A 26,668-nucleotide genomic window follows, 5' to 3' on the forward strand; every position below is an offset into this window, starting at 1 on the left:
GGGATCCATGGCACTCAGATGCCAGGCCCACATACCGAGAAGCATACCTCATCCAGCAAATCCAAATTCATTAACCACCCTGGGGGGCAGCTCTAAAACACAGCCAGATAACTGCAGGCGTTGTGCACAGTATAACTTGTCAATGCAGGTCAATTCCAAAAGTACCAAGCCCTGATCAATTCAACAAATATGTTTTTAAAGGTGGCCACAGAGGCAAAAGGGCACAGAGAGGCTGAGCTTGGAGAATGCAACAGGTACAAAGATCACCTCCCACTCTCTTCTCTGATGGGGATAGCTGAATGCTTAGGAAATCTTATTAGAAAGTTTTGTTGTAGCACCTTTAAGTCAATGTCCAAGGGCCTAGGTACCTTGTACCAGTCCTACTCAGCCCCTCCCATGGGGAAATCCTCAACTCTGGAACCCAGAACTTACCCAGAGTCAGAGTTCCATTTGAGGAGGGATTATTTATTTATGGTTTCCACAATTGCAGATAGACCTGGGAAGGTGGCTATAGCCACAAGCGTTTTGTACATCACAATTTGTAAATAAAGTTCAAGTCCAAGGTGACCAAGCACCGATCAATTCAACAAATATTTACTGTAAAAGGAAGTACCAGGGGCTAGAAATTGAGAAAGGAAATTAGAGTCTGATTGAACCCAAATCCCAAATCTGTGCACAGCCTTGTGCCCCCACCCCACCCCCAGTTCTGCAACCTGTCTTGCAGAACTAGGCGTCGGAGCCATGCTGTGTCTCCAGCCAGCACTCTGGCTCTAGAGGACAAAGTTGCAAAGACATAGTAAGAATGATGTCAGCATAAATGGCAGAGTAAGAGCCTTTAAAATGTTGTCCCTCCATAAAAGCAATGAAAACTAGCAAAAACTGTTAGAATCCACTTTTTCAGAACTCTGTAAATTAACCAAAGGTTTGCAGTAACCCAGGGTACTTCATCAAGAAAAGCAGCTGGGGACTCCTGGGTGGCTCAGTCAGTTAAACGTCTGACTTCAGCCCATGTCATGATCTAATGCGCCATGGGTTCGAGCCCTGCATCAGGCTCTGTGCTGACAGCTCAGAGCCTGGAGCCTGCTTCAGATTCTGTGTCTCCCTCTCTCTCTGCCCCTCCCCTGCTCACACCCTCTCTCCCACTCTCTCAAAAAATAAACATTAAAAAAAGAAAGAAAAAAACAGTTGAATCTTGGTAGGAACAGTGAGCTTTATGATATTTTCACTTATCCTAGCCTCTGACCCCTACATCCTAATTCCATTGCTGCCTTAAAAAATAACAGCCCACGTTCCCAGTAATTACGCAGCAGACAGGGCTGAAGCTCCTTCAAACCTTCATTCCCTGGAAGACTCCATTTGAAAGTTTTGTCTTTATGTGACCTCACTCACACATACCCACTGCTAAAAGCCTCTCTTGGGGAGTATTTTTCAAATGTATTACTGTTGTAACTGCCTATGGTATCATAGCTGTCATTGTCATAGGCAATGGATAATAGTGGAAGCAACAATAGACTAATCAAAAAGCTTAAAAGAAAAAACTAAAGGGGAGCCTGGGTGCCTCAGTTGGTTAAGCATCCAACTTCAGCTCAGGTCATGATCTCACAGTTCATGGATTCAAGCCCTGCATTGGGCTCTGTGCTGACAGCTCAGAGCCTGGAGCCTGCTTCGGATTGTGTCTCCCTCTCTCTCTGCCCCTCCCCCCACCTCAAAAATAAATAAACATAAAAAAATTTTTTTAAGGAAAAAATTAAGGAATGACATGTCCTTAGGGGCTTTGAAAAGAACCAAAATAGTCCTAGGAATCTAGAAGGCCACACAAAGCCCAGGACTATGCGCATGCTCAGAGAAGACCCAAGAAGATCCTAACCTCTCACTTCTGATTGACCCTCAGGCTCTGTGTAATCAGGAAGTAAAGGCTAAGGCAGAGTTGTAAACTGCAGGGTTGAATGCTTAAGGTGTGCTGCAACATACACTTAGTGCCCTCAGCAGAGTCCATTATTGGTGACAGACATTCAAGGAAATGGTTGTCCAATCATTAGCTGGCCATTAAACTAATCAAGCAGAGACTTAAGCAGTCGCAAATGACAGAAATATAGACTTTATAGAATTATTTCTGAAAAGTCACTAAACAAACAAACAAGTAGCAACAACATACTCTGGGGAGTGAGGGGGAATTTGATCTCAGAATCACCACATATTATTTGAAATGTCCAGTTCTCAGCAAAAAATTATGAGACATACAAAGAAACAAAAAAGTATTACCCTTACACAGAAAAAAAAAAGCAATCAATAGAAACCCTCCATGAGGAAGCCCAAATATTACACTTATTAGATGGACTTTAAATCAGTTATTTTAATTACAAAAGAAAACCATGTCTAAAAAAACTGAAGGAAAGTATGAGAATGATATCTCACCAAATGGAGAATATCAATAATGATGTAGAAAATATATAAAATAGGACCAAATAGAAATTACGTAGTTGAAAAGAAACACTAAAAGAGTCCTCCAGGATGAAATTAAAAGACATCAGACAATAATCCGAATCCACATGAAGAAATAAAAAGCGGCAAAGTATATTTAACCTTGATATAGTAAAAGTAACTATATAGATAAAAATAAAAGACAATATAAATGTATTTTTTGTTTGTAAACCTATTTTTCCCCTCTGATTTAAAGACAACAGCATAATGAAATAATTTAACACAAAAGAAGGCAAGAGTGTAGGAACTAAGAAACAAAAAAGACATAAGATACATAAATAAATAGTAAATTGTAAATGTAAAGTAATTACATTAAAAGTAAATGGATTAAAATCTTCAATTAAAAGTCAGAAGTCAGTATATGCATTTAAAAAAATCTGCTTATATGATTTCTACAAGAAATTCACTTTAGACAAAAACAAATAGTTTGAAAGTAAAAGCATGGAAAAGATATACCATGCGAATAGCAACTAAAAGGGAAGCTAACATCAGACAGCTAGAAGCTAACATCAGACCAAACAGACTTTAAGACAAAAATTGTTATAAGAACAAAAAAGGACCTTTTATAGTGATAAAAGAGTCAATCCAGAGGTGCCTGGGTGGCTCAGTCAGTTAAGCATCTGACTCTGGCTCAGTCAGTTAAGCACCTGACTCTTGACTTCTGGTCAGGTCATGATCTCATGGTTCAAGGGTTCAAGCCCCACATCGGCCTCTGTGCTGATAGCTCAGAGCCTGAAGCCCACATCGAATTCTGTGTCTCCCTCTCTCTCTGACCCTCCCTTGCTCATGCGCTCTCTTGCTCTCTCTCTCTCTCTCTCTCTCTCTCTCAAAAATAAACAAACATTAGGGGGAAAAAAGCATATTCTCAGATCACAATAGAATAAAACCACAAATCAATAATAGAAAGAAATTTAGGAAATTTACAAATATGTGGAAATTAAACAACACACTCCTAAAGAATCACTGAGTCAAAGAAGAAAACAAAGGAATTAGGAAAAGATTGAGATGAATGAAATGAAAACACAACACACCAAAGGGGATGTAGCTCAAGCAGTGCTCAAGGAAAATTTATAGTTGTACACAGTTGAATAGTTTTCACTGTAGTTATTTATACTTGTGTAATAGGGGCACTTGGCTGGCTCAGTCAATACAGCATATGACTCTTGATGTTGGTGTCTTGAGTTCAAGGCCGATGCTGGGCGTGGAACCTACTTAAAAAAATTAGTTGTATAATAATTTAAATACTTGTATAGTATAAAATAACTTTATAGAAATCAGAAACAGAAGAATAAACTAAATTCAGAGCAAGCATTAGAGAGGAAATAATAAAGATTAGAGAAGAAATAAATGAAATAGAGATTAGGAAAAATAGAGAAAAGCAACAAAACCAAAAATGGTTTGTTGAGAAGATCAAAACTAATAAACCTTTAGCTAGACTGACCAAGAAAACAAGAGAACACCCAAAAGACTAAAATCAGGAATGAAAGAAGGGACCAAAGTTAGAGAAACTTAAAGGACTATAAGGAAAATGCTGTGAACAATTGTATGCAAACTAAATTACAGCAAATTAAATAACCTAGCAGAAATAGACAAATACCTAGAGAGATACAAACTACCAAAACTGAATCAACAAGCAGTGTAAGATCCAAATAGGCCAACAACAAGTAAAGAGACTGGATTTGTAATCAACATCTTCCTACAAAGACGAACCCAGGACCAGATGGTTTTATTGGTGAATTTTACCAAATGTTTAAGTAGCATTAACACCAACCCTTCACAAAATCTTCTCAAAAAATCTACCAGGAGGGAACACTTCTCAACTCATTCAATGAAGTCAGCATTACCCTGAATCAGAAAAATATATCACAAGAAAACTACAGATGAATATCACTCATGAATAGAGATGCAAACATCCTGAACAAAACTGAATCTAGCACCATATAAAAAGTACTACATATCATAACCAAATGGGATTTATTCCAGGATATAAAGTTGGTTTAACATCCAAAATCAATGTAATACATCATATGAATGCTGAAAATGCACTTGGCAAAATCCATGTTTTTCATGATTAAAAAACAAAAAACACCTCTCAACAAACTAGGATTAGAAGGGTATTTCTTCAACCTGATAAAAACCCAGAGCTAACATCATACTTAATGGTAAGAGACTGAGAACTTTCCCTCTAAGATCAGGAATAAGACTAGGATGTCCAGCTTCGACATTTCTTTTCAACACTGCAGTAGAGGTTCTAGCAAGGACAATTAGCAATAAAAGGAAAGAAAATGTATCCAGATTGGAAAAGAAGTAAAACCCTCTATTTGATTACCACATACTCTTATACACAGAAAACCCTAAACCCCAAGGAAAACTATTACAGCTAGTAAATGAACTCATCAAGTTTGCAGGTAAAAAACCAATATACAAAACCCACTAGCAATAAGCAATATGAATATGAAATTAATAAAACAATTCCATTTATACTAGCATCATAAAGAATAAAATACCTGGGAATAAATTTAACCAACAAAGTATAAGACTTATACAATGAAAACTATAAAACATTGTTGAAAGAAACTAGAGAAGACCTAAATAAATGGAAAGACATCCCATGTTCAGGGATTGGAAAACTTGCTATTGTTAAGATGACAATAACGTTCCCCAACAAATTAACCTACAGATACAACACAAGCCCTATAAAAATTCCAACTGCCTTTTTTACAGAAATGAGCAAGCCAATCCTAAAATTCATAAAGAACTGAAGAAACTCAGAATAACCAAAATAATTTGAAAAAGAACAAAGTCAGCAGGCCAACATTTTGTAATTTCAAAACTTACTACAGAGTTACAGTAGTAATAATTAAACAGTCTGGTACCAGCATAAGGACAGACACATACATCAGTGGAATAGTATTGAGAATCCAGAAATGATCCCATATATCCATGATCAACTGATTTTTGACAATGCTGCCATGACAATTCAATGAGAAAATAATAGTTTTGTCAACAAATGATGCTAAGACCACTGTACAGCCACATACAAAAGAATGGTTTCAAACCCCTACCTCAGGCCACATATAAAAATTGACTCACAATGGATGGAAAATCAAAATGTCAGAGTTAAAAGTATAAACTCGTAGAAGAAAACATAGGAATAAATCTCCATGATCTTAGATTAGGTAACACTTCCCTAGATATGACACCAAAAACTCAAGCAATCAAAGAATAAATAGATATATTGGACTTCATCACAATTTTAAACTTTTGTGCATCAAAAAACACTATCAAGAAAGTTAAAAGACAATCCACAGAATAGGAGAAAATATTTTGCAAATCATATAGCTGGTAAGTGTCTCACATCCAGAATACATAAAGAACTCTTAAAATCCAATAATAAAAAGACAACCCAATTTTAAAATGGGCACTGAAACCAAACAAACATTTCTCCAAAGAAGATGTACCAGCAGCCAATAAGCACATGATAAGATGCTCAACATGACAGGTTGTTAGGAAAATGAAAGTCAAAAAAGTGATACCACTTTACACCCACTAAAACAAACAATAAGTGTTAGTGAGGATGTGGAGAAAATTAGAACCCTCACACATTCCTGGTGGGAATGTAAAAGTATGCAGTTACTCTGAAAATAGCTTGGCAATTCCTCAAAAAGTTTAACATAGAATTACCAGCAATTCCACTTCTAAGTATATGCTCAAGTGAGTAGAAAATATAGATAGAAAAATTCACAGCAGCATTATTCATAAAAGCCAAAAAGTGGAAACAATTCAAATGCCCACTACAACTGAACACATAGACAAAATACGGTAAATCCATGCAATGGAATATTATTTGCACCTCTCCCCCAAAAAAGGAATGAAGTATTGATTCATACCACAACATAAATGAACCTTGAAAATATTATGCTAAATGAAAGAAGCCAGGTAAAAAAAAAAAAAAAAGCCCATATAATGTAGAGTTGTATTTATAGAAAATACACAGAACAGCCAAATCTATAGCGACAGACTGCACATTAATTGTTACCAGGAGCTGGGGGAGGGCAGAATGGGGACTGGCTGCACATGGGTATGGGGTTTCTTTTGGGGGGTGATGAAAATGTTCTATAGAATTAGTGGTGATAGTTGCACAACTGGTGAATGCACTAAAACCCACTAAACCGTACACCTTAAAACAGTGAATTTTATGGTATGTGAATTATATCTCAAATGTTTAGGGGTGCCTGGTTGTCTCAATCAGTTAAGCATCTGACTCTTGATTTCCGCTCAGGTCATGATCTATCTCATGGCTCATGGGATCGAGGTCATGATCTCATGGTCCATGGGATCGAGCCCTACATCGGGGTCTGCACTGTCAGCACAGAGCCTGCTTGGGATTCTCTTTCCCTCTCTCTCTCCCTCTCTCTCTCTCTCTTTGTCCCTCTCCTGCTCATACACTCTCCCTCTCAAAATAAATAAACATTTTTTTAATGTTTATTTATTTATTTTTTTTTAATGTTTAAAAAGCACATGTGTAGTGAAGAATGCAGCTACGTAGCTTACTAGAGAAACAACAGAGGCCAAGGCCACCATCAAGTTGTGAGGCAGGGCTGTCACCCCCTTGTGGCTGAGCTGTGAGAGCCATCCCCAGGGCAGCCAGAGACACCACTGCAAACAGCCTCTCCACAGCCAGCTTCCCTCCCCCACCTCCTCCCTTGACCCACTGGGAGGCCAAGTCCTTGGTATGCATCAGATGAGTGATGTTTTCCAACCTTCTTACCCCACATGAAATCGGACTTTGAATGCTTTCATTTTCTTAACTGGAAACTCAGGCATCAGTGTGGACACATTGTTGGTTTTATTTACATACATACATTGGGTCGCGTCATCTTAGTGAAACACTGTCCTCTCAGGTAAGTATCCCATTAACATGTTTATCTTGTTAGGCCATATTGAGTAAATATTCACCGTCAGGAATTTAGAAGATTTGAATAAACAGAACAAGGAGGAGAGTTAGGGTTCCCCCTCTGCCCACCCTCCCTGGCAATGAAGACCTAAGGAACATTTAGTATGACTCTGCACGGACAGATGGAACAGAGAGAAGCAGTGTAGCTGGAGAGGCGGGACAGCCACTGTGCCTACAAAGCCGGGCCCCTCTGCACAGTAGGATGCCCGGGCCATCTTGTAGCAGCTCCCAAGTGCTGACTGCTGAATTTTCAGGAATTTTGGGAACCAGTTAACATCATGTTGGTAGTTTGAAGTGAGCCGAGGTGGAGGTATTTTCAGCCCGGAAATGGACACGCTACAAATCAGACCCACCACCCCCCCACCGCACCGCACTGGCAGGGTCAGAGTCAATGCCAGAAGTCCAGGGAAAGGGAGGAGTTGAGGAGTCTTGGGTGCTACCTAGCCTGGCCTGGTCTGGGGCTCAGGGTCCAGCTGCGTGGCACTCATCATCTGTTTCCCACAGCTCCACGTGCCGTGCTCAGGCCCTGGCTGCCATCTTAGCTACATGCTGGCAGGCCCTTCCGCCAAGGGGGCCACTGGGCATGCTCCTGAAGAAAGTGGGGACCGGGCACCATGGAGGGCAAGGGTGCTGGTGGATGTGGGGACCCAGATCCAGCAGCCCTGCTCTGCACTGTACAGAGGCCCAGCTCGGGAGCTGGCACCTGGTGGCCTCAGCAGACTAGGGTCGTATGGTGGGTGGGACTCCACCCTACAATAGGCCAAGCCACTGACCTCACCAGCTGTGAGCGCCCAGTCCCAGGCTGCACTTGGAGGAGGGCCAGTGACAGGCTGGGACCCTTAGCAGGGGTGTGACCTGCCTGGGCCTTCACATCCTCATTGTAGACCAGTGCTGATGTCAAAGGTCCCTCCGGCTAGGACAAAGATTCCGGTGTTTTTAAGGTCCAGAGTCTTTGGGCCCCCACCAGGGCTGAGTTTCCATCCCACAGCTTGCCCACCCCCAACCACACCTGGGCCCTCCTTACCCTTCTGCCCCAGCTCAGCCCAATCTGGGGCTTCAGACCCTCCTCTCCAACCTCCTCCCAGCACTTCCTCAGGGACTTGTCACAGCTCTTCCAATCCTTCATGGCCCAAACTAGCTTGGGGCCCACGCCTGCTCCACCATTGGACATCGTCTTGGATTCCACCCTCTCAGTCAGGTCCTCCCATTCTACCTCCCAGACCCTGAATCCCCTCCTCTTCTCCACCCCCAAGGCTGCCAATGACAAGAAGCCTCCCTTGTGGCGGACCTCCTTCCCAATCTCTTCCTCAGCAGCCCTTTCTCTCCACAGCACCTGCAGGTGTGTTTCCAAAGTGCACGGCCGTGTACAACACTCTGGGCCACTTCACTGGCTCTCCCCTGCCCTCCCCCTGGCCTTGCTCACTCTGGTCCTGGGGCAAGCTGGCACTTTATACAGTTGGCAGGGTGCGTGAGGTGTACGAGGAGAAGGTTGTTTCCAGGTCAGCCTGGTTCTAGGTAGCGCAGGTGGATGTGCAGAGAACCAGGATGCAGCATGGGCATTGCCCTGGGGTCTCATGGGGGCAGTGGGCATGCATAGGTCAAGGTGGCACACAACAGAGTGAAAGCAAAACTCCACAGCTTCTGGGACGGGAAAAACATCGCCCACCCCAATGGCTGGGTTGGATGTCCCATCCTCAGCTGGCCTGGCCCCATGCCTGTGAGCGGCATGGGGCGGGGGGGGCGGGGGGGGTGCAAGCCAATCCCAGCCTGGGCACTGCGTGTGGCAGGCAAACTCTGCTCCCAGACGGCTCACAGCTGCAAAAAACGAATGAGCAGGAAAAGAGCCCACAAGAAAAGAAGCAAGCCACCAAAATATTCCTAGGGGCATCTCTGAGGAGTGGAACTGTGGGTGTTTTCTTTCTCTTTTTCTGTTCCCATTATCTTTAACGTTTCTGGGGGTTTTTCTAACTCCCTGAGATGAGCAATGTTACTTTTACAAGGAAAAACTCCACCCAGTGTTTTCCAAAGTTCACTCTGGGCCCTGTTTCATTTGATGACCAGCATTTCTCAGGCTCGGGGCACCTGCCGGACCCCTGCAGCAAGCCAGGGCAGGCTGGCCCTGCTCCCAAAGCTGCCTGCCTTCCCTGGGCTGGGGGGCAGCCCTTCCCTGGAAGGTTCAAGGGACTCAGGGGCAACAGGAGCCCTGCCAAGAGAACAGAGGTGCCTCTGTCTCTGATCTGCCTCAGAGCCTGCAGGGTGTCGGGATAAAAGCTGCTGCCAAAGCTGGAGGGGTGTGGTCCTGCCTTATTAGGGTGTTTGCTGTGCCCGGGCCACCTCGCACACATCCCACTCAACGCTGGTCTGTGCTCCTGATGCTGTCCCTGTTTCACTCTGTCCCATCTTGTCCTCATAAGCTTACATGTCGGGGACCAGGAAGCGGGCAGGGAAAGCAGGGGCTCCAGAGCACATGAGGAGGGGTGAGCCCTGGAAGGCTGGCTGTGTCCACAGACTCAGGCCATGATGGAGTGGGCAGCAAAGTGCATCTGAAACAAGACATCTGCCATTTTGGGTGCCCTAGCTGCCCTAATACTGTGGGCCAGCGTATCCCCACCCACTGGGTGACCACTCTGCACATCACACCATATTTGGGGTCATCACCCCACCCTCCGTAGCTGTTCCCCATTCCTGGGTATGGCTTCTCCCCAAGTCTTTTTCCTAGCAAAACCACAGGGTTTTCGCGGCCCACAAACCACAAGTCAAAGAACATCGTCCTGCCAGGGCTTGGCTGGAAGGGGGCTGCTGGGCCTTGGAGACCATCCCCTCCCACCCAGTCTGAGTCATGCACTTGTACCCAGCCATGTTCCAGAAAGGACTGCAGAGGCCAACACTGGCCAGATACTATGGACATGTGACTGGCCTCCTAAGTCACTCAGCCTCTAGGGCCTCAGTTACCTCATCTGTGAAATGGCACCAGGGCCTGGGAGCCCAGCCTGGGCCAGGCCTAGGGGAGTGCCTTGTCCCCACCCCCTGAGCAACCTATGCTTGGGCAGAGTTTAGCCAGACCCCCACACAGACCCCTTATCATTTTTAACATTGTCACCGTTTTCACCGTTCTGGCTTACAGAGGAGGAGACAAGGGCCCCAGAGGTAAGATCTCCTCCACAGGATCACACAGCTGGGGGTCCGGGAAGCTGATAGAGGCCACAGTCTGGGTTTTAACGCCCTGCCCTTTGGTTGTGACCTCGGGTTGGTGCCCGGCCCCTCTGAGCCCTGGTTCTCCTCTAGAGAGGGGAAACCTGTGCCCATCTTGCAAGGTAGGCGGGAGGGGGGCGGGAGGGAGCTTCACCTGCTGCGGCCGGACACCCCGGTCCCGACGCGCGCCGCTACCCGGGCCGGACACCCCGGTCCCGACGGGCACCGCTACCCCGGCAGCCAACCGAGGTCTAGGGGCCGGGCCGGAGGCGCGGCAGGTGGATCGGCCGGCTCCCCGGGGCGGGTGGGGGGGGGGGGCAGGGGTCGGGGCGGGGGTCCCGTCCCGCAGTCCCGCCCAGGCAGGCGCCCTCCTGGCGCGTGGCGCCCTCCACCCAAGGGCGTGGGGGAGGGGAGGGCTGTTACCTTCCCGTCATTGTGGCCGCGCGCGTTGAGCCCGTGGTCGCCTCGAGACCCCCTCCGACGCCTCCGCAGCCGGCCGAGCACCCGCCCGCAGGTCCCTCCCGGGAGCCGAGCGGGGAGACGCCCAAAAAAGGCCAAGAGCGGCTCCGCCCGCCGCGCAGCCCAGCCCGCGAGGTGGGGAGGGGGGGCAGGGGTGGGGTTCGCCCCGCCCGCGAGGGGGTGGTGGGAAGCGGGGAGAGTGGGGGCGGAGGGGTGGGCCCTGCCACTCGGCGCGGCCCCTGCTCTGGGGACACCCGAGCCTGGCCTGCGGCGGGCGCGGGTCACGTCCTCCCCCGCCCGGGCTTCGCTCGCCACCTCCCCGGATTCCCGGCATAGTTTTCCTTTTAAAGGGAGTGAAGTTATAATAACCACGAAGGAGCCCCCCAAACCCGCCGGGACGCCCCCCCCCCCCCCGCGCTCCCGCTCCGCTGTCCCCGGCCGCCCCAGAACTCGAACGCTGGCGGGCCGACCGGGATTGGGGGACACCGAGGGACGGTGCTCGGACCACCTCCCCGCTGCCTCCAAGCCCCGAGCTCCTGCTGCGGCCCCAGGTCCAAGGGAGGGGTCACCTTCACGCTTCCGTGCTTCACACAGACCTTTCTGGGCACCAACTCCCTCCCGGGGGCCCTGGGGACCCCCCAGTCCACGTCGTCCCACCCCGGGGGAGCCCAAGGCGGAGGAGGGCGTCCCTTCAACCTGTGAGCCTAAGTCTACATACTGAGATGCCAGACCAGTGCCCTCCCTGGGAAATAACCATTTCACCCAAGCATGTGAGTAACCCCTAACCTAGCAAAAGGTACCTTGCAATGGAGAAACCCAATGCCCGAGTTGGGGAGGAGAACCGAGCACTCCTTTCTATGATGAAGCACTACTGACAAGATAGGGAAGAGCCCTTTAAAGTGCCCCTGTGACAGAATCATTTGCGGAATCTATTCTGAGAAAAATATTACATAAACAAAAAAAACCCTCACTCACTCTACCTACAGGCACATATTTCCACCTGGGCTGTGGAGTGTAGCGTATAACTGGAAGCAACCCAAATATCACACCGTGAGGCCAGGGCCGAGCCTCCTGATCTATTAACCCTACTGAACATCAAACATCCTATCACTTCTAGCTTGGCAACAGATAAAGACTATCTAGAAATGACAGTGCAAAGTAGCAACCCACAAATAAACAGTGGAATTCAGAAGGGAGAGTTGATAGTGACATGCAGAGTTACACCTGCAGAAATGAGCTCGATAAAGGCGTCTGTTCCTAAGCAGCTGGTATCTTGAAACCAGAGCAGTTTGCACTTGTTAGTTCTTTTGCAGTGGTGTCCTAGCTAATAAATAGTGTTTTACTGCAACTTGATGGTTGATTAAGCATCAAGTATGGATGACTTCTTGGTTCATCTGCCTGTTTAAGGAGAAATGCTTTCCACAATTGCTGATGCAGAGGAACAGGTGTGCCAGGGGCTGTGCTCCAGAAATGGACTGCCTGACTCGATGGTTCATTGAATGTTGGGGTCCTACAGGAACCAAAAAGGATGAAAAGTAGAAGGGAGAACACCACAGGGACCTGCTCCCTGCCCCAAGGGGATCCCACACCTACCTGAAAGCCTGAAAGCCTCCTTAGCATGGTTGCTGAGCACAGGAAGATGTGCCTGTAGCCAAACCAGAGCCCTCTGCTGCTCACCCGACCATGTAGCATGCCTCATCCTGGGGCCAAGGGCAAGCTCAACAGGAAGGAGCTTGGTGGCAGCTGTGGGCATCAGTCAGCTCTGCTGAAGATACGAAGGCTCCAAGGAGCCATGTGCCAGCCTCATGCAGATTTGCAGGAAAGAGCTGCAGTTGCCTGGCAGTGGTCACTCACATATTCACTCACTCACACCCATTCATCCCAGAGTAATGATGCTATTCAGGCACTGGGGGTAGAGCAGTGAACAAGAGGACATGCGGTGGGGGGCAAACAGTAAATAAAACATAAACGTGACTTCAGGCAGGGACAGTGCTGCAAAGAACAGAACAACATGAGGAGCTGCTTTAGGTTGGAGGCATAAGGAAGGCTTCTGAGGAGTGGCATTGGAGCTAAAACCTGAATGAGGAAAAGAGCCAGCGGGGGGGGGGGGGGGGGGCGCGGCCAGGGCAGTGGCCCTGAGGTGGGAATGGGCTTGGGAGCTCAAGGTCAGAAAGAAGGTGGTGTCTCTGGAGAACAGAGAGGCAGAGGGCATGGGAAATAAGGGAGAGGGGCCAGGGGGCCAGAGCACAAGGGCCACATTAGTGTTTGGATTCCACCCTTAGAACAGTGGGGGATTCTGGGGCGCCTGGGTGGCTCAGTCAGCTCAGTCGGCTAAGCATCCGACTTCGGCTCAGGTCATGATCTCGTGGTCTGTGAGTTCGAGCCCTGCGTCAGGCTCTGTGCTGACAGCTCAGAGCCTGGCGCCTGCTTTGGATTCTGTGTCTTCCTCTCTCTCTCTCTGCCCCTCCCCCCCAAGCTCTGTCTTCTTCTTAAAAATAAATAAATGTTAAAAAAAATTTTTTTTTAAACAGTGGGGGTTTCTAAGCAAGGACAGACAACACTCTCTGGGACTCAGGGGGCTTCCCCCTCATGCCCCTCTCTAGCTGACAGCTACACCTGAGCCAGCCCAGTGCCCAGGGATGCTAAGGTAGGGCTCAGGGTTCATGGAGCCAAGGGAGGGGCTGGGCTTCCTCTGACCAGACCAGCCTAATTAGTAGCATGAGGACAGAGAGAAACTGGGGATCCCAAAATGCCTCAACTTGTATCTAGATTCAAAGTCCCACCCCCCTGTGATGGTGGGGCCTTGCAGCCCCGAGGAAGTCTCAGGGTCTCTCACCATGGCCCAGGTCCCAGAAGGAGCCAGGGTGCCTTCCCAGCACAAAGGACCTGTGTCATGCCTATTTAATGATGGCCCATGTGAAATGAGGCACCCTAACCATTCTTCCCAAAGGGCCTCTCCCCCAAATCTGGTTTAGGCATCTCCCCCTCGGGGCACTGGGGATAGCTAAACTGGGCTGTCGTCAAGCAGGAGTGTATAACTGGAACCAAAGTGTATTCCAGAAGTGGCCTGTGACAATCCCCAGGGAAGGACAGAGAAGCACCTGGATGGCACAGAGGAGAAGCTGGAGGCTCTAGCTGGAGCCTGGCCAAAAATGAGTAGTGGGTGCACACCCACCTCTATACGCCCACAGAAAGCAGATCATTTGCTCCTTTAACAATGAAATATTTCTATTTTAAAATGGGAGCATGCCTTCAGACAGTGATCTGCTATTATACACATCATCTGACCAGCCCAACATGACCTTCCTTCTTCCTGGCCCAAGCAGAGCTCAGTGAAAGAAGTCTGATTACCATTATGGCAGAATCATAAGCCACCAATTCTTTTAGAGCTTGCAGAACAAAAGAGACTCAGAGGTTGTCTTAGCCTATGGAGAACACAGAACCCTTCTTGAGGGTCTGGATTACCCAGGGGTATAACAGGACCACGGAGCTTCACAACTCCTTTGCAAAGACAGGCTGGCCTTGGACTCTGAAAAGAAAATGCCAGTTCTCTCTTACCTTAGCTCTGGGGCAGGCTTGATGCAACTCACAGACTTGGAACTAGTTGTTGGCCTCGCACAACCCCAAACAGCATTCAGGAATGCCACATGTTTGCACCACAAAGCATCACTGCGTGGTCCAATAAGAAATCACTTGTGCACTGTGATCACAGAGATTTTCACCTGCAGGGGCACCAGCCTCTCTCTGCTCCTAAGGACACCTCTCTTCTACACATGGGGTTCTCTTTGCCTCCTCTTTCCCATTAGGACAGCCAACCCACCAACCATCTCCAACCTCTGTCCAGAATAAAAATCAGCTGTGCCCGCACCACCATGATCCCCAACCCCAACCTGTCCACACTTGGTCTCATCCACAGAAGGCCTAGCATCCAGCCAAGGTGAGCAGACTTTCATCATCTGCATGCCACGTAAGGGTGTGTGAGGCTAAACCAGGAGGCAGACCACCCTGGGGCTGTTTCTTCACCCCAATATTAGCAACATTGTCATGATCACTTAAAGGACATAAAGGGAATGGCAGGGACCAAGCCCCATACACATCTCAAAAGCAAATAGTACCCCTCAGGCGCCATGCAGTGTCTCTACCTCAGGGGGCTGAGTCTCCACTCCACCTCCTTCTGCTGCTTCCTTCCCTGAGCGCTGCCAGCACCTTCTCTGGCGGAAAAAGCAGCTGCCCAGCCCGCTTGGCACAGCCACTTGGAGAAGGACTGGGCAGCAGCTGCTGGGAGTGTCCAGCCGCCACGGGTACCCAGATATTCCAGCGTCACCTCTCCCCAGGCAAGAGGCTCCGCTTGAGCTGGAGGGTGGGCCGGAGGCACCTTGGGGTCAGGAGAGGGTGGAGGAAGCCAGGAAGGAAAGGCCGGCCTCCCTCGGGAGGTGGTTGCAGGGCGGGCCACTGAAAGCCCATTCCCCCCGCAGGCCCAGGAGCTGGGCCAGCAGAACAAAGGAGCCACAGCTGCCCTCCACATTCAGAGACCAGAAAAGAGGCAGCTGCCAGGGTGGCATCCATTTGGGAGCCGCTAAAAACGAGCATTTACTAAACTCCTGAGTTCATGAGTCCCCAGGGAGGCCTGATGTTTACAGCACTTACACACGCCAAAACCAAGCCCTACAAGGGCACAGAGAAAAGAAAACCCACAACTACTTTGAATAACCCAAGGACAGTTACTGAGACACCTTCTTGCCAGTTATTATTTTCCATGAAAGGAGGGAAATCTCAGGATTATTTATATGATTTTAATTATTTTCTAATCTTTTGCTATAAAAATTTCATTGTAGGGGCGCTGAGGTGGCCCAGTCGGTTGAGCGTCAGACTTCGGCTCAAGTCATGATCTCACGGTCTGTGAGTTCGAGCCCCTCATCGGGCTCTGTGCTGACAGCTCGGAGCCTGGAGCCTGGAGCTTCGGATTCTGTCTCCCTCTCTCTCTGCCCCTCCTCCACTCACGCTGTCTCTCTTCTCAAAAATAAATAAGCATTTTTTTACAAGTTTTTTTTTTTTAATTTTCATTGTATTGGGAAATGCCCAGAAGTAGAAGCAAACTTCCTTGAGCTTCACCCCCAAAGATGGGTGCCAACAATACTCTGATTCCAGTCTTATCTGCACACAGTCACTGTGCACACAATTGTGATCCTTTTGTGCTTGAAATTTCACATCATTTCTTCATGGCAAACGTCCACGCTGTGCAGCACTTATCAGAGCTGCCCAGTTGTACAGCTCCGGGGCATCCTTCACACTGTGCTGTACACACTGTCCCAGGGTCTCCTCGGACTCGTGCTACGTGGGGGGCAGAGGCTGGCATTCACAGGCACTATGTGCACAGTTCGTAGATCCAGCTTTCATGAGGATAACCGGGTTTTGTTTTTCAGTCAAATTTTATACCCGAGCATGAAACTATTTACTTTGTGCAACATGGCACCTAACAGAGGGCTGGCTAGATAGACAGCAGGCACTCAACTATTTGTTGGAACCAGTGATGTTATGCTCTATTGCCATGTTGTTTAAAATAACCTGCGTCCGTGTTATAAATATGCTATACACCGTGTTATAAATATGCTATGGAGAATGTAAACTCTCCAAGACAGACTCTTGCCTTGTTCGCTGCTCTTTCCGCCAGACCCAGAACAGGGCTCTACTCAGAGAAGTTGCTCAGTAAATATTTGTTAGATGAACGTCGTTTTAAGCATTCTTGGTAAGTTTCATATGCTTGTGAGCTGCCTGAATGTGAATGCATTATCACTCTTGTTGATCAAAACATCTCAGATGCCATTTTACTCACCACATGCAGTCCTGAACTGAATTTGTACAAACAAAAAAGTTTATTTACACCTAGGGAATTCATAATGTGAAGAAATCTCGATGGAAAGAATTCTTTTAAAAACAGAATTTTTTGCAAAGGCACCTGGTGCTCAAACTCATGTTACACATTGCAGACTCTGGTAGCTGCACAAGAGTCCAAGGCTCGCCACAGGAGAGGCAGATGTGGCGGCCCCGAGGCACAGCGACTCTGACCAGAGTGGATGTTGTTCGTCAAATGCGCATGTGCAAAGGGAGGCCCTGGGCCTCTGACCAGCAAGCGCCACCCAGATAAGCCACAATTCCACTGGCACATCTGTCCATTAGGCTCCGGTCCATTAGTGTGAGGTCCAAGCCTGAGGGCACAGCAGAGACTCACCACACATTTTTTTTCTCCTGGGGACACCCCAAGTTGGCAATATGAACAGGCTCAGAGCCCAAGGATTATGCCCGGTGAAAAGCGGGTGGACACACGTGGGAGACCAGGGGCTGGGCCTTTATTCTGTGAAGTTCAGACATGACAAGAGTTGAAAAACCTACACTGTTCAGGGCAGTGCAGCATGCTGGTTTGAAGAGCACGGACCATCCAGTCTCACACTTACTGTCACCGAGGCAGGTGCTTCCCTACTCTGGGCCTCAGTCTGCTTATCTGTAAAATAGAGCAGATAATAATAGTACCTCCTTCATAAAGAAATTTGTGGGGATTAAATAAACTCCTCTAGGTAAGCAATTCTCAAACTTCTTGGTCTTTTTTTTACACTCCTAAAAAGTACTGAGGACACGGAAGAGAGTTGATTTATGTGGGCTGCATCTATCAATATTTACCATCTTGTAAGTGAAAATGAAACATTTTCTTAACCAGCTGTTAATTCATTTTAAAATCAAGTGAGAAAACTATTATGTACTAACATAATGTACTTTTAGGAAAACTACTTTCCAACAAGAAGTAATTACTGAGACACCTGTACCCAGCCACAATAAAGCAGCAGGAACCAGACAAAATATATGAAACAGACAAAATATAGAAAACCTAGGTGTTCAAGACACTGAACATCAGGCAACAAAGGACAATGATCAAGAGACAGGAAACAAACGAGTGAACCTGTGACTGTCCCAGCTCAGTGCTTCAAGAGTATTTCCAGGCCTTCATCCGTGGATGAGGAAGCCAGGTGGACACGAATGGACTCCCTTAGTCAAAGAGACAGAGCTGAAACCCCAGGGGACCAGGACAGCTAGACTTTGCAGGACTGGCACTGGAAAGGAGAGAGAGAGAGCTCCAAAGATCTCCAGAGGATCCCCCTCAAGCCTTCGACTGAGACATGCGTGTGCTCCAGGTCAGGGGATAGCACTTGGCACTCACATAACGCAAAGAATAATGCCTATTTCCACCAGCCATATGGGGAAACCCCAGCACAGAATAGAAACCACCTAAACTGAACACAGTTGGGAGACTGAAGAAAGTGAAGAAAACCTCAGGGACCTGTAATACTTTCTCAGAAGAGTAAAATGTCAACACCAGTAACTGCCTAAGCTACAAATAATATGACTTTTTAGAGTAACCACTAAAAACAAACAAACAAAAAAAGAAACAACTATGTAAAGAGGTACACCCCCAAAATACTATAGACAGATCAAAGTGGAATTCTAAAAATATTCGAGAGTTACACAAGGAGGCAAGATAAACAGGAATGATCTGTTGATACACACACAACTTGGACATATCTCAAGGTCATTATGCCCAGTGGGAAAAGCCCATCTTAAAAGATTATATACTGGATGATTCCATTCATAAAACATCCTTGAAATAACAAAATTATAGAGAATGAAAACAGATGAGTGGTTGCCAGGGATTGGGAACGATTGGGGCAGGTGGTAAGTGTGATTATAAAAGAGTTTTCTGATTCATTAATGTGGGCTGTCTTTCCATTTGTTTCGATTTTACTTTCATCAAGCAATGTTTGTAGTTTTAAGCATATAAGTCTCACACTCCTTTAGTTTATTCGTATTTTATTATGTTTGATGTGATTCTATGTGGAGTTGTTTTCTCAATTCCCTTTTCAGATTTTTCACAGTGTATAGAAATATAATTAAAGTTCATAGATTCCTCTTGCACCCTACAACCCTGCTGAACTTGTTCATTGTTTCCAGTAGTTTCATAAGGGATTTCTTAAGCTTTTCTTTTTTTTTTTTTTTTTTCTTTTTTTTTTCTTTTTTTTTATTTTTTATTTTTTAATATATGAAATTTACTGTCAAATTGGTTTCCATACAACACCCAGTGCTCATCCCAAAAGGTGCCCTCCTCAATACCCATCACCCACCCTGCCCTCCCTCCCACCCTGCCCTCCCTCCCACCCCCCATCAACCCTCAGTTTGTTCTCAGTTTTTAACAGTCTCTTATGCTTTGGCTCTCTCCCACTCTAACCTTTTTTTTTTTTTTTTCCCTCCCCCATGGGTTTCTGTTATGTTTCTCAGGATCCACATAAGAGTGAAACCATATGGTATCTGTCTTTCTCTGTATGGCTTATTTCACTTAGCATCACACTCTCCAGTTCCATCCATGTTGCTACAAAAGGCCATATTTCATTTTTTCTCATTGCCACGTAGTATTCCATTGTGTATATAAACCACAATTTCTTTATCCATTCATCAGTTGATGGACATTTAGGCTCTTTCCATAATTTGGCTATTGTTGAGAGTGCCGCTATAAACATTGGGGTACAGGTGCCCCTATGCATCAGTACTCCTGTATCCCTTGGATAAATTCCTAGCAGTGCTATTGCTGGGTCATAGGTTAGGTCTATTTTTAATTTTCTGAGGAACCTCCACACCGCTTTCCAGAGCGGCTGCACCAATTTGCATTCCCACCAACAGTGCAAGAGGGTTCCTGTTTCTCCACATCCTCTCCAGCATCTATAGTCCCCTGATTTCTTCATTTTGGCCACTCTGACTGGCGTGAGGTGGTATCTGAGTGTGGTTTTGATTTGTATTTCCCTGATAAGGAGCGACGTTGAACATCTTTTCATGTGCCTGTTGGCCATCCGGATGTCTTCTTTAGAGAAGTGTCTATTCATGTTTTCTGCCCATTTCTTCACTGGGTTATTTGTTTTTCGGGTGTGGAGTTTGATGAGCTCTTTATAGATTTTGGATACTAGCCCTTTGTCCGATGTGTCATTTGCAAATATCTTTTCCCATTCCGTTGGTTGCCTTTTAGTTTTGTTGGTTGTTTCCTTTGCTGTGCAGAAGCTTTTTATCTTCATAAGGTCCCAGTAATTCACTTTTGCTTTTAATTCCCTTGCCTTTGGGGATGTGCCGAGTAAGAGATTGCTACGGCTGAGGTCAGAGAGGTCTTTTCCTGCTTTCTCCTCTAAGGTTTTGATGGTTTCCTGTCTCACATTCAGGTCCTTTATCCATTTTGAGTTTATTTTTGTGAATGGTGTGAGAAAGTGGTCTAGTTTCAACCTTCTGCATGTTGCTGTCCAGTTCTCCCAGCACCATTTGTTAAAGAGACTGTCTTTTTTCCATTGGATGTTCTTTCCTGCTTTGTCAAAGATGAGTTGGCCATACGTTTGTGGGTCTAGTTCTGGGGTTTCTATTCTATTCCATTGGTCTATGTGTCTGTTTTTATGCCAATACCATGCTGTCTTGATGATGACAGCTTTGTAGTAGAGGCTAAAGTCTGGGATTGTGATGCCTCCTGCTTTGGTCTTCTTCTTCAAAATTACTTTGGCTATTCGGGGCCTTTTGTGGTTCCATATGAATTTTAGGATTGCTTGTTCTAGTTTCGAGAAGAATGCTGGTGCAATTTTGATTGGGATTGCATTGAATGTGTAGATAGCTTTGGGTAGTATTGACATTTTGACAATATTTATTCTTCCAATCCATGAGCAGGGAATGTCTTTCCATTTCTTTATATCTTCTTCAATTACCTGCATAAGCTTTCTATAGTTTTCAGCATACAGATCTTTTACATCTTTGGTTAGATTTATTCCTAGGTATTTTATGCTTCTTGGTGCAATTGTGAATGGGATCAGTTTCTTCATTTGTCTTTCTGTTGCTTCATTGTTAGTGTATAAGAATGCAACTGATTTCTGCACATTGATTTTGTATCCTGCAACTTTGCTGAATTCATGTATCAGTTCTAGCAGACTTTTGGTGGAGTCTATCGGATTTTCCATGTATAATATCATGTCATCTGCAAAAAGCGAAAGCTTGACTTCATCTTTGCCAATTTTGATGCCTTTGATTTCCTTTTGTTGTCTGATTGCTGATGCTAGAACTTCCAGCACTATGTTAAACAAGAGCGGTGACAGTGGGCATCCCTGTCGTGTTCCTGATCTCAGGGAAAAAGCTCTCAGTTTTTCCCCGTTGAGGATGATGTTAGCTGTGGGCTTTTCATAAATGGCCTTTATGATCTTTAAGTATGTTCCTTCTATCCCGACTTTCTCAAGGGTTTTTATTAAGAAAGGGTGCTGGATTTTGTCAAAGGCCTTTTCTGCATCGATTGACAGGATCATATGGTTCTTCTCTTTTTTTTTGTTAATGTGATGTATCACGTTGATCGATTTGCGAATGTTGAACCAGCCCTGCATCCCAGGAATGAATCCCACTTGATCATGGTGAATAATTCTTTTTATATGCTGTTGAATTCGATTTGCTAGTATCTTATTAAGAATTTTTGCATCCATATTCATCAGGGATATTGGCCTGTAGTTCTCTTTTTTTACTGGGTCTCTGTCTGGTTTAGGAATCAAAGTAATACTGGCTTCATAGAATGAGTCTGGAAGTTTTCCTTCCCTTTCTATTTCTTGGAATAGCTTGAGAAGGATAGGTATTATCTCTGCTTTAAATGTCTGGTAGAACTCCCCTGGGAAGCCATCGGGTCCTGGACTCTTATTTGTTGGGAGATTTTTGATAACCGATTCAATTTCTTCGCTGGTTATGGGTCTGTTCAAGCTTTCTATTTCCTCCTGATTGAGTTTTGGAAGAGTGTGGGTGTTTAGAAATTTGTCCATTTCTTCCAGGTTGTCCAATTTGCTGGCATATAATTTTTCATAGTATTCCCTGATAATTGTTTGTATCTCTGAGGGATTGGTTGTAATCATTCCATTTTCATTCATGATTTTATCTATTTGGGTCATCTCCCTTTTCTTTTTGAGAAGCCTGGCTAGAGGTTTGTCAATTTTGTTTATTTTTTCAAAAAACCAACTCTTGGTTTCGTTGATCTGCTCTACAGTTTTTTTAGATTCTATATTGTTTATTTCTGCTCTGATCTTTATTATTTCTCTTCTTCTGCTGGGTTTAGGCTGCCTTTGCTGTTCTGCTTCTATTTCCTTTAGGTGTGCTGTTAGATTTTGTATTTGGGATTTTTCTTGTTTCTTGAGATAGGCCTGGATTGCAATGTATTTTCCTCTCAGGACTGCCTTCGCTGCATCCCAAAGCGTTTGGATTGTTGTATTTTCATTTTCGTTTGTTTCCATATATATTTTAATTTCTTCTCTAATTGCCTGGTTGACCCACTCATTCGTTAGTAGGGTGTTCTTTAACCTCCATGCTTTTGGAGGTTTTCCAGACTTTTTCCTGTGGTTGATTTCAAGCTTCATAGCATTGTGGTCTGAAAGTATGCATGGTATAATTTCAATTCTTGTAAACTTATGAAGGGCTGTTTTGTGACCCAGTATATGATCTATCTTGGAGAATGTTCCATGTGCACTCGAGAAGAAAGTATATTCTGTTGCTTTGGGGTGCAGAGTTCTAAATATATCTGTCAAGTCCATCTGATCCAATGTATCATTCAGGGCCCTTGTTTCTTTATTGACTGTGTGTCTAGATGATCTATCCATTTCTGTAAGTGGGGTGTTAAAGTCCCCTGCAATGACCACATTCTTATCAATAAGGTTGCTTATGTTTATGAGTAATTGTTTTATATATCTGCGGGCTCGGGTATTTGGTGCATAGACATTTATAATAGTTAGCTCTTCCTGGTGGATAGACCCTGTGATTATTATATAATGCCCTTCTTCATCTCTTGTTACAGCCTTTAATTTAAAGTCTAGTTTGTCTGATATAAGTATGGCTACTCCAGCTTTCTTTTGGCTTCCAGGAGCATGATAAATAGTTCTCCATCCCCTCACTCTCAATCTAAAGGTGTCCTCAGATCTAAAATGAGTCTCTTGTAGACAGCAAATAGATGGGTCTTGCTTTTTTATCCATTCTGATACCCTATGTCTTTTAGTTGGCGCATTTAATCCATTTACATTCAGTGTTATTATAGAAAGATATGGGTTTAGAGTCATTGTGATGTCTGTATGTTTTATGCTTGTAGTGATGTCTCTGGTACTTTGTCTCACAGGATCCCCCTTAGGATCTCTTGTAGGGCTGGTTTCGTGGTGACAAATTCCTTCAGTTTTTGTTTGTTTGGGAAGACCTTTATCTCTCCTTCTATTCTAAATGACAGACTTGCTGGATAAAGGATTCTCGGCTGCATATTTTTTCTGTTTAGCACACTGTAGATATCGTGCCAAGCCTTTCTGGCCTGCCAAGTTTCAAAGGAGAGATCAGTCACAAGTCTTATAGGTCTCCCTTTATATGTGAGGGCACGTTTATCCCTTGCTGCTTTCAGAATTCTCTCTTTATCCTTGTATTTTGCCAGTTTCACTATGATATGTCGTGCAGAAGATCGATTCAAGTTACGTCTGAAGGGAGTTCTCTGTGCCTCTTGGATTTCAATGCCTTTTTCCTTCCCCAGTTCAGGGAAGTTCTCAGCTATAATTTGTTCAAGTACCCCTTCAGCACCTTTCCCTCTCTCTTCCTCCTCTGGGATACCAATTATGCGTATATTATTTTTTTTTAGTGTATCACTTAGTTCTCTAATTTTCCCCTCATACTCCTGGATTTTTTTATCTCTCTTTCTTTCAGCTTCCTCTTTCTCCATAACTTTATCTTCTAGTTCACCTATTCTCTCCTCTGCCTCTTCAAGCCGAGCCATCGTGGTTTCCATTTTGTTTTGCATTTCGTTTAAAGCGTTTTTCAACTCCTCGTGACTGTTCCTTAGTCCCTCGATCTTTGTGGCAAGAGATTCTCTGCTGTCCTATATACTGTTTTCAAGCCCAGCGATTAATTTTATGACTATTATTCTAAATTCACTTTCTGTTATATTATTTAAATCCTTTTTGATCAGTTCATTAGCTGTTGTTATTTCCTGGAGATTCTTCTGAGGGGAATTCTTCCGTTTGGTCATTTTGGAGAGTCCCTTGCGTGGTGAGGACCTGCAGTGCACTTCCCCTGTGCTGTGGTGTATAACTGGAGTTAGTGGGCGGGGCCGCAGTCCGACCCGATGTCTGCCCCCAGCCCACTGCTGGGGCCACAGTCAGACTGGTGTGTGCCTTCTCTTCCCCTCTCCTAGGGGCGGGATTCACTGTGGGGTGGCGTGTCCCGTCTGGGCTACTTGCACACTGCCAGGCTTGTGTTGCTGGGGATCTGGCGTATTAGCTGGGGTGGGTAGGCAAGGTGCACGGGGGGTGGATGGGCAGGCTTAGCTCGCTTCTCCTTAGGTGACCGACTTCAGGAGGAGCCCTGTGGCAGCGGGAGGGAGTCAGATCCGCTGCCGGAGGTTTGGCTCCGCAGAAGCACAGAGTTGGGTGTTTGCGCGGAGCGAGCAAGTTCCCTGGCAGGAACTGGTTCCCTTTGGGATTTTGGCTGGGGGATGGGCGGGGTAGATGGCGCTGGCGCCTTTGTTCCCCGCCAAGCTGAGCTCTGCTGTCCGGGGGCTCAGCAGCTCTCCCTCCCTTTGTCCTCCAGCCTTCCCGCTTTCCGCGCAGAGCTGTTAACTTATGACCTCCCAGACGCTAAGTCTCGCTTGCTGTCGGAACACAGTCTGTCCGGCCCCTCCGCTTTTGCCAGCCCGACTCGGGGGCTCTGCTTGGCCGGCGAGCCGCCCCTCCGCCCCGGCTCCCTCCCGCCAGTCCGTGGAGCGCGCACCGCCTCGCCGCCCTTCCTACCCTCTTCCGTGGGCCTCTAGTCTGCGCTTGACTCCGGAGACTCCCTTCTGCTAATCCTCTGGCGGTTTTCTGGGTTCTTTAGGCAGGTGTAGGTGGAATCTAAGTGATCGGCAGGACGCGCTGTGAGCCCCGCGTCCTCCTACGCCGCCATCTTCCGGAACCTCTCTTAAGCTTTTCTATCCACCAGATGTCACCTGCAAAAAGAGATAGTTTTACTTCTTCCCTTCCATTATTGATTTTTATTCATTTTTCTCCCTATTTTCCCTGGCTAGAATATCCAGTACATTGTTAAATAGAAGTCTTGTTCCTAATCTTAGGCTGAAAGTACAGTCTTTCACCATTAAATATATTAGCTGTGGGTTTTTCATAAATCCCTTTATCATGTTGAGGAATTTCTCCTCCCTTCCTTGTTGTTTGCATGTTTTATTTGTCAAATGCTTTTACTGTATCAGAAAGATTAAAAGATCTTATCACCTTTGTCCTTCATTCTCTTAATGTAGTGTATTACATTGATGTTCATATGTTATTCCAACCTTGCAATCCTGCAATAAGTCCCACTTGGTCATGGTGTATAATCTTTGTATATGTTGCTGGATTTGGTTTGCTAATATTTAGTTGAGGATTTTTGTGTATATTCATAAGAAATGTTGGTCTGTAGTTTTCTTTTTTGTGATGTCTTTCTTTAGTTTTGGAATTAAGGCCTTGATCTCACAGTATGAGTTGGGGAGTGTTCCCTCCTCTTCTATTTTTGGAAAAGTCTGTGAAAGATTGGTGTTAATTTTTTAAACATTTGGTAGAATTCCCTAGTGAAGCCTCTGGTCCTGGGTTTTCCTTTGTGGGTAGTTTTTTCTTTTTTATTATTGATTTTTATTTTTTACTTTATATCCAACTTAGCATATAATGCAATAATGATTTCAGAAGTAGAATCCAGTGTTTCATCCCCTATGTGTAACACCCAGTGTTATTCCCAACAAGTGTCTTCCTCAATGCCCATGTCCATTTAGCCCATCCCCCCTCCCACAGTCCCTCCAGCAACCCTGTTTCTTTTCTATATTTAAAAGTCACTTATGTTTTGTCCCCCTCCCTATTTTTATATTATTTTTGCTTCCCTTTCCCTTATGTTCATCTGTTTTGTATCTTAAATTCCACATGAGGGAAGTCACATGATACTTGTCTTTCTCTAATTTCACTTAGCCTAATACCCTCTAGTTCCATCCACGTAGTTGCAAATGGCAAGATTTCACTCTTTTTGATTGCTGAGTAATACTCCATTGTATATATATACCACATCTTCCTTATCCATTCATCCATCAATGGACATTTGGGCTCTTTTCATACTTTGGCTATTGTCTATAGCGCTGCTATAAACATTGGGGTGGATGTGCCCCTTCAAAACAGCACTCCTGTATCCTTAGGATAAATACCTAGTAGTGCAATTGCTGTGTCATAGGGTAGTTCTAATTTTTTGAGGAACCTCCATACTGTTTTCCAGAGGGGCTGCACCAGTTTGCATTCCCACCAGAAGTGCAAAAGAGTCCTCCTTTCTCCACATCCTCACCAACATCTGTCATCGCCTGAGTCGTTAATGTGAGCCATTCTGACAGGTGTGAGGTGATAACTCATTGTGGTTTTGATTTGTATTTCCCTGATGATGAGTGATGTTGAGCATTTTTTCATGTGTCTGTTAGCCATCTGGATGTCTTCTTTTGAAAAGTGTCTATTCGTATCTTTT

At 45.5% G+C, this 26,668-nt stretch overlaps 1 protein-coding gene and 1 long non-coding RNA gene across 5 annotated transcripts in view; one reads left to right on the top strand and one right to left on the bottom strand.

Annotated features, from left to right (window-relative positions):
* Positions 1 to 15,370, bottom strand: part of LIMS2 (LIM zinc finger domain containing 2) — a 41,896-nt gene extending 26,526 nt beyond the window's left edge. The window contains exon 1 of one of the 4 annotated variants that reach the window (XM_060624811.2): positions 15,232 to 15,370. Coding sequence is in view for 3 of the 4 variants with exons in the window: in XM_060624816.2 (XP_060480799.1) it covers positions 11,054 to 11,064 (11 nt within the window). In the remaining variant the exon portion in view is untranslated. Of the gene's footprint in view, positions 1 to 47; positions 69 to 11,053; positions 11,317 to 15,231 lie in introns of those variants that run through there. The other 3 variants (XM_060624816.2, XM_060624814.2, XM_060624815.3) reach the window with 3 other exon arrangements.
* Positions 9,210 to 16,487, top strand: LOC132672616 (uncharacterized). The gene is made up of 3 exons (XR_009607597.2): positions 9,210 to 10,585; positions 14,896 to 15,026; positions 15,925 to 16,487. It is a non-coding gene; the product is annotated as an uncharacterized LOC132672616 (long non-coding RNA).
* The last annotated feature ends 10,181 nt before the right edge of the window (positions 16,488 to 26,668 follow it).

Source organism: Panthera onca, chromosome C1 (genome assembly GCF_046562875.1).
Source record: "Panthera onca isolate mPanOnc1 chromosome C1, mPanOnc1 haplotype 2, whole genome shotgun sequence".
Taxonomy (NCBI): domain Eukaryota; kingdom Metazoa; phylum Chordata; class Mammalia; order Carnivora; family Felidae; genus Panthera; species Panthera onca.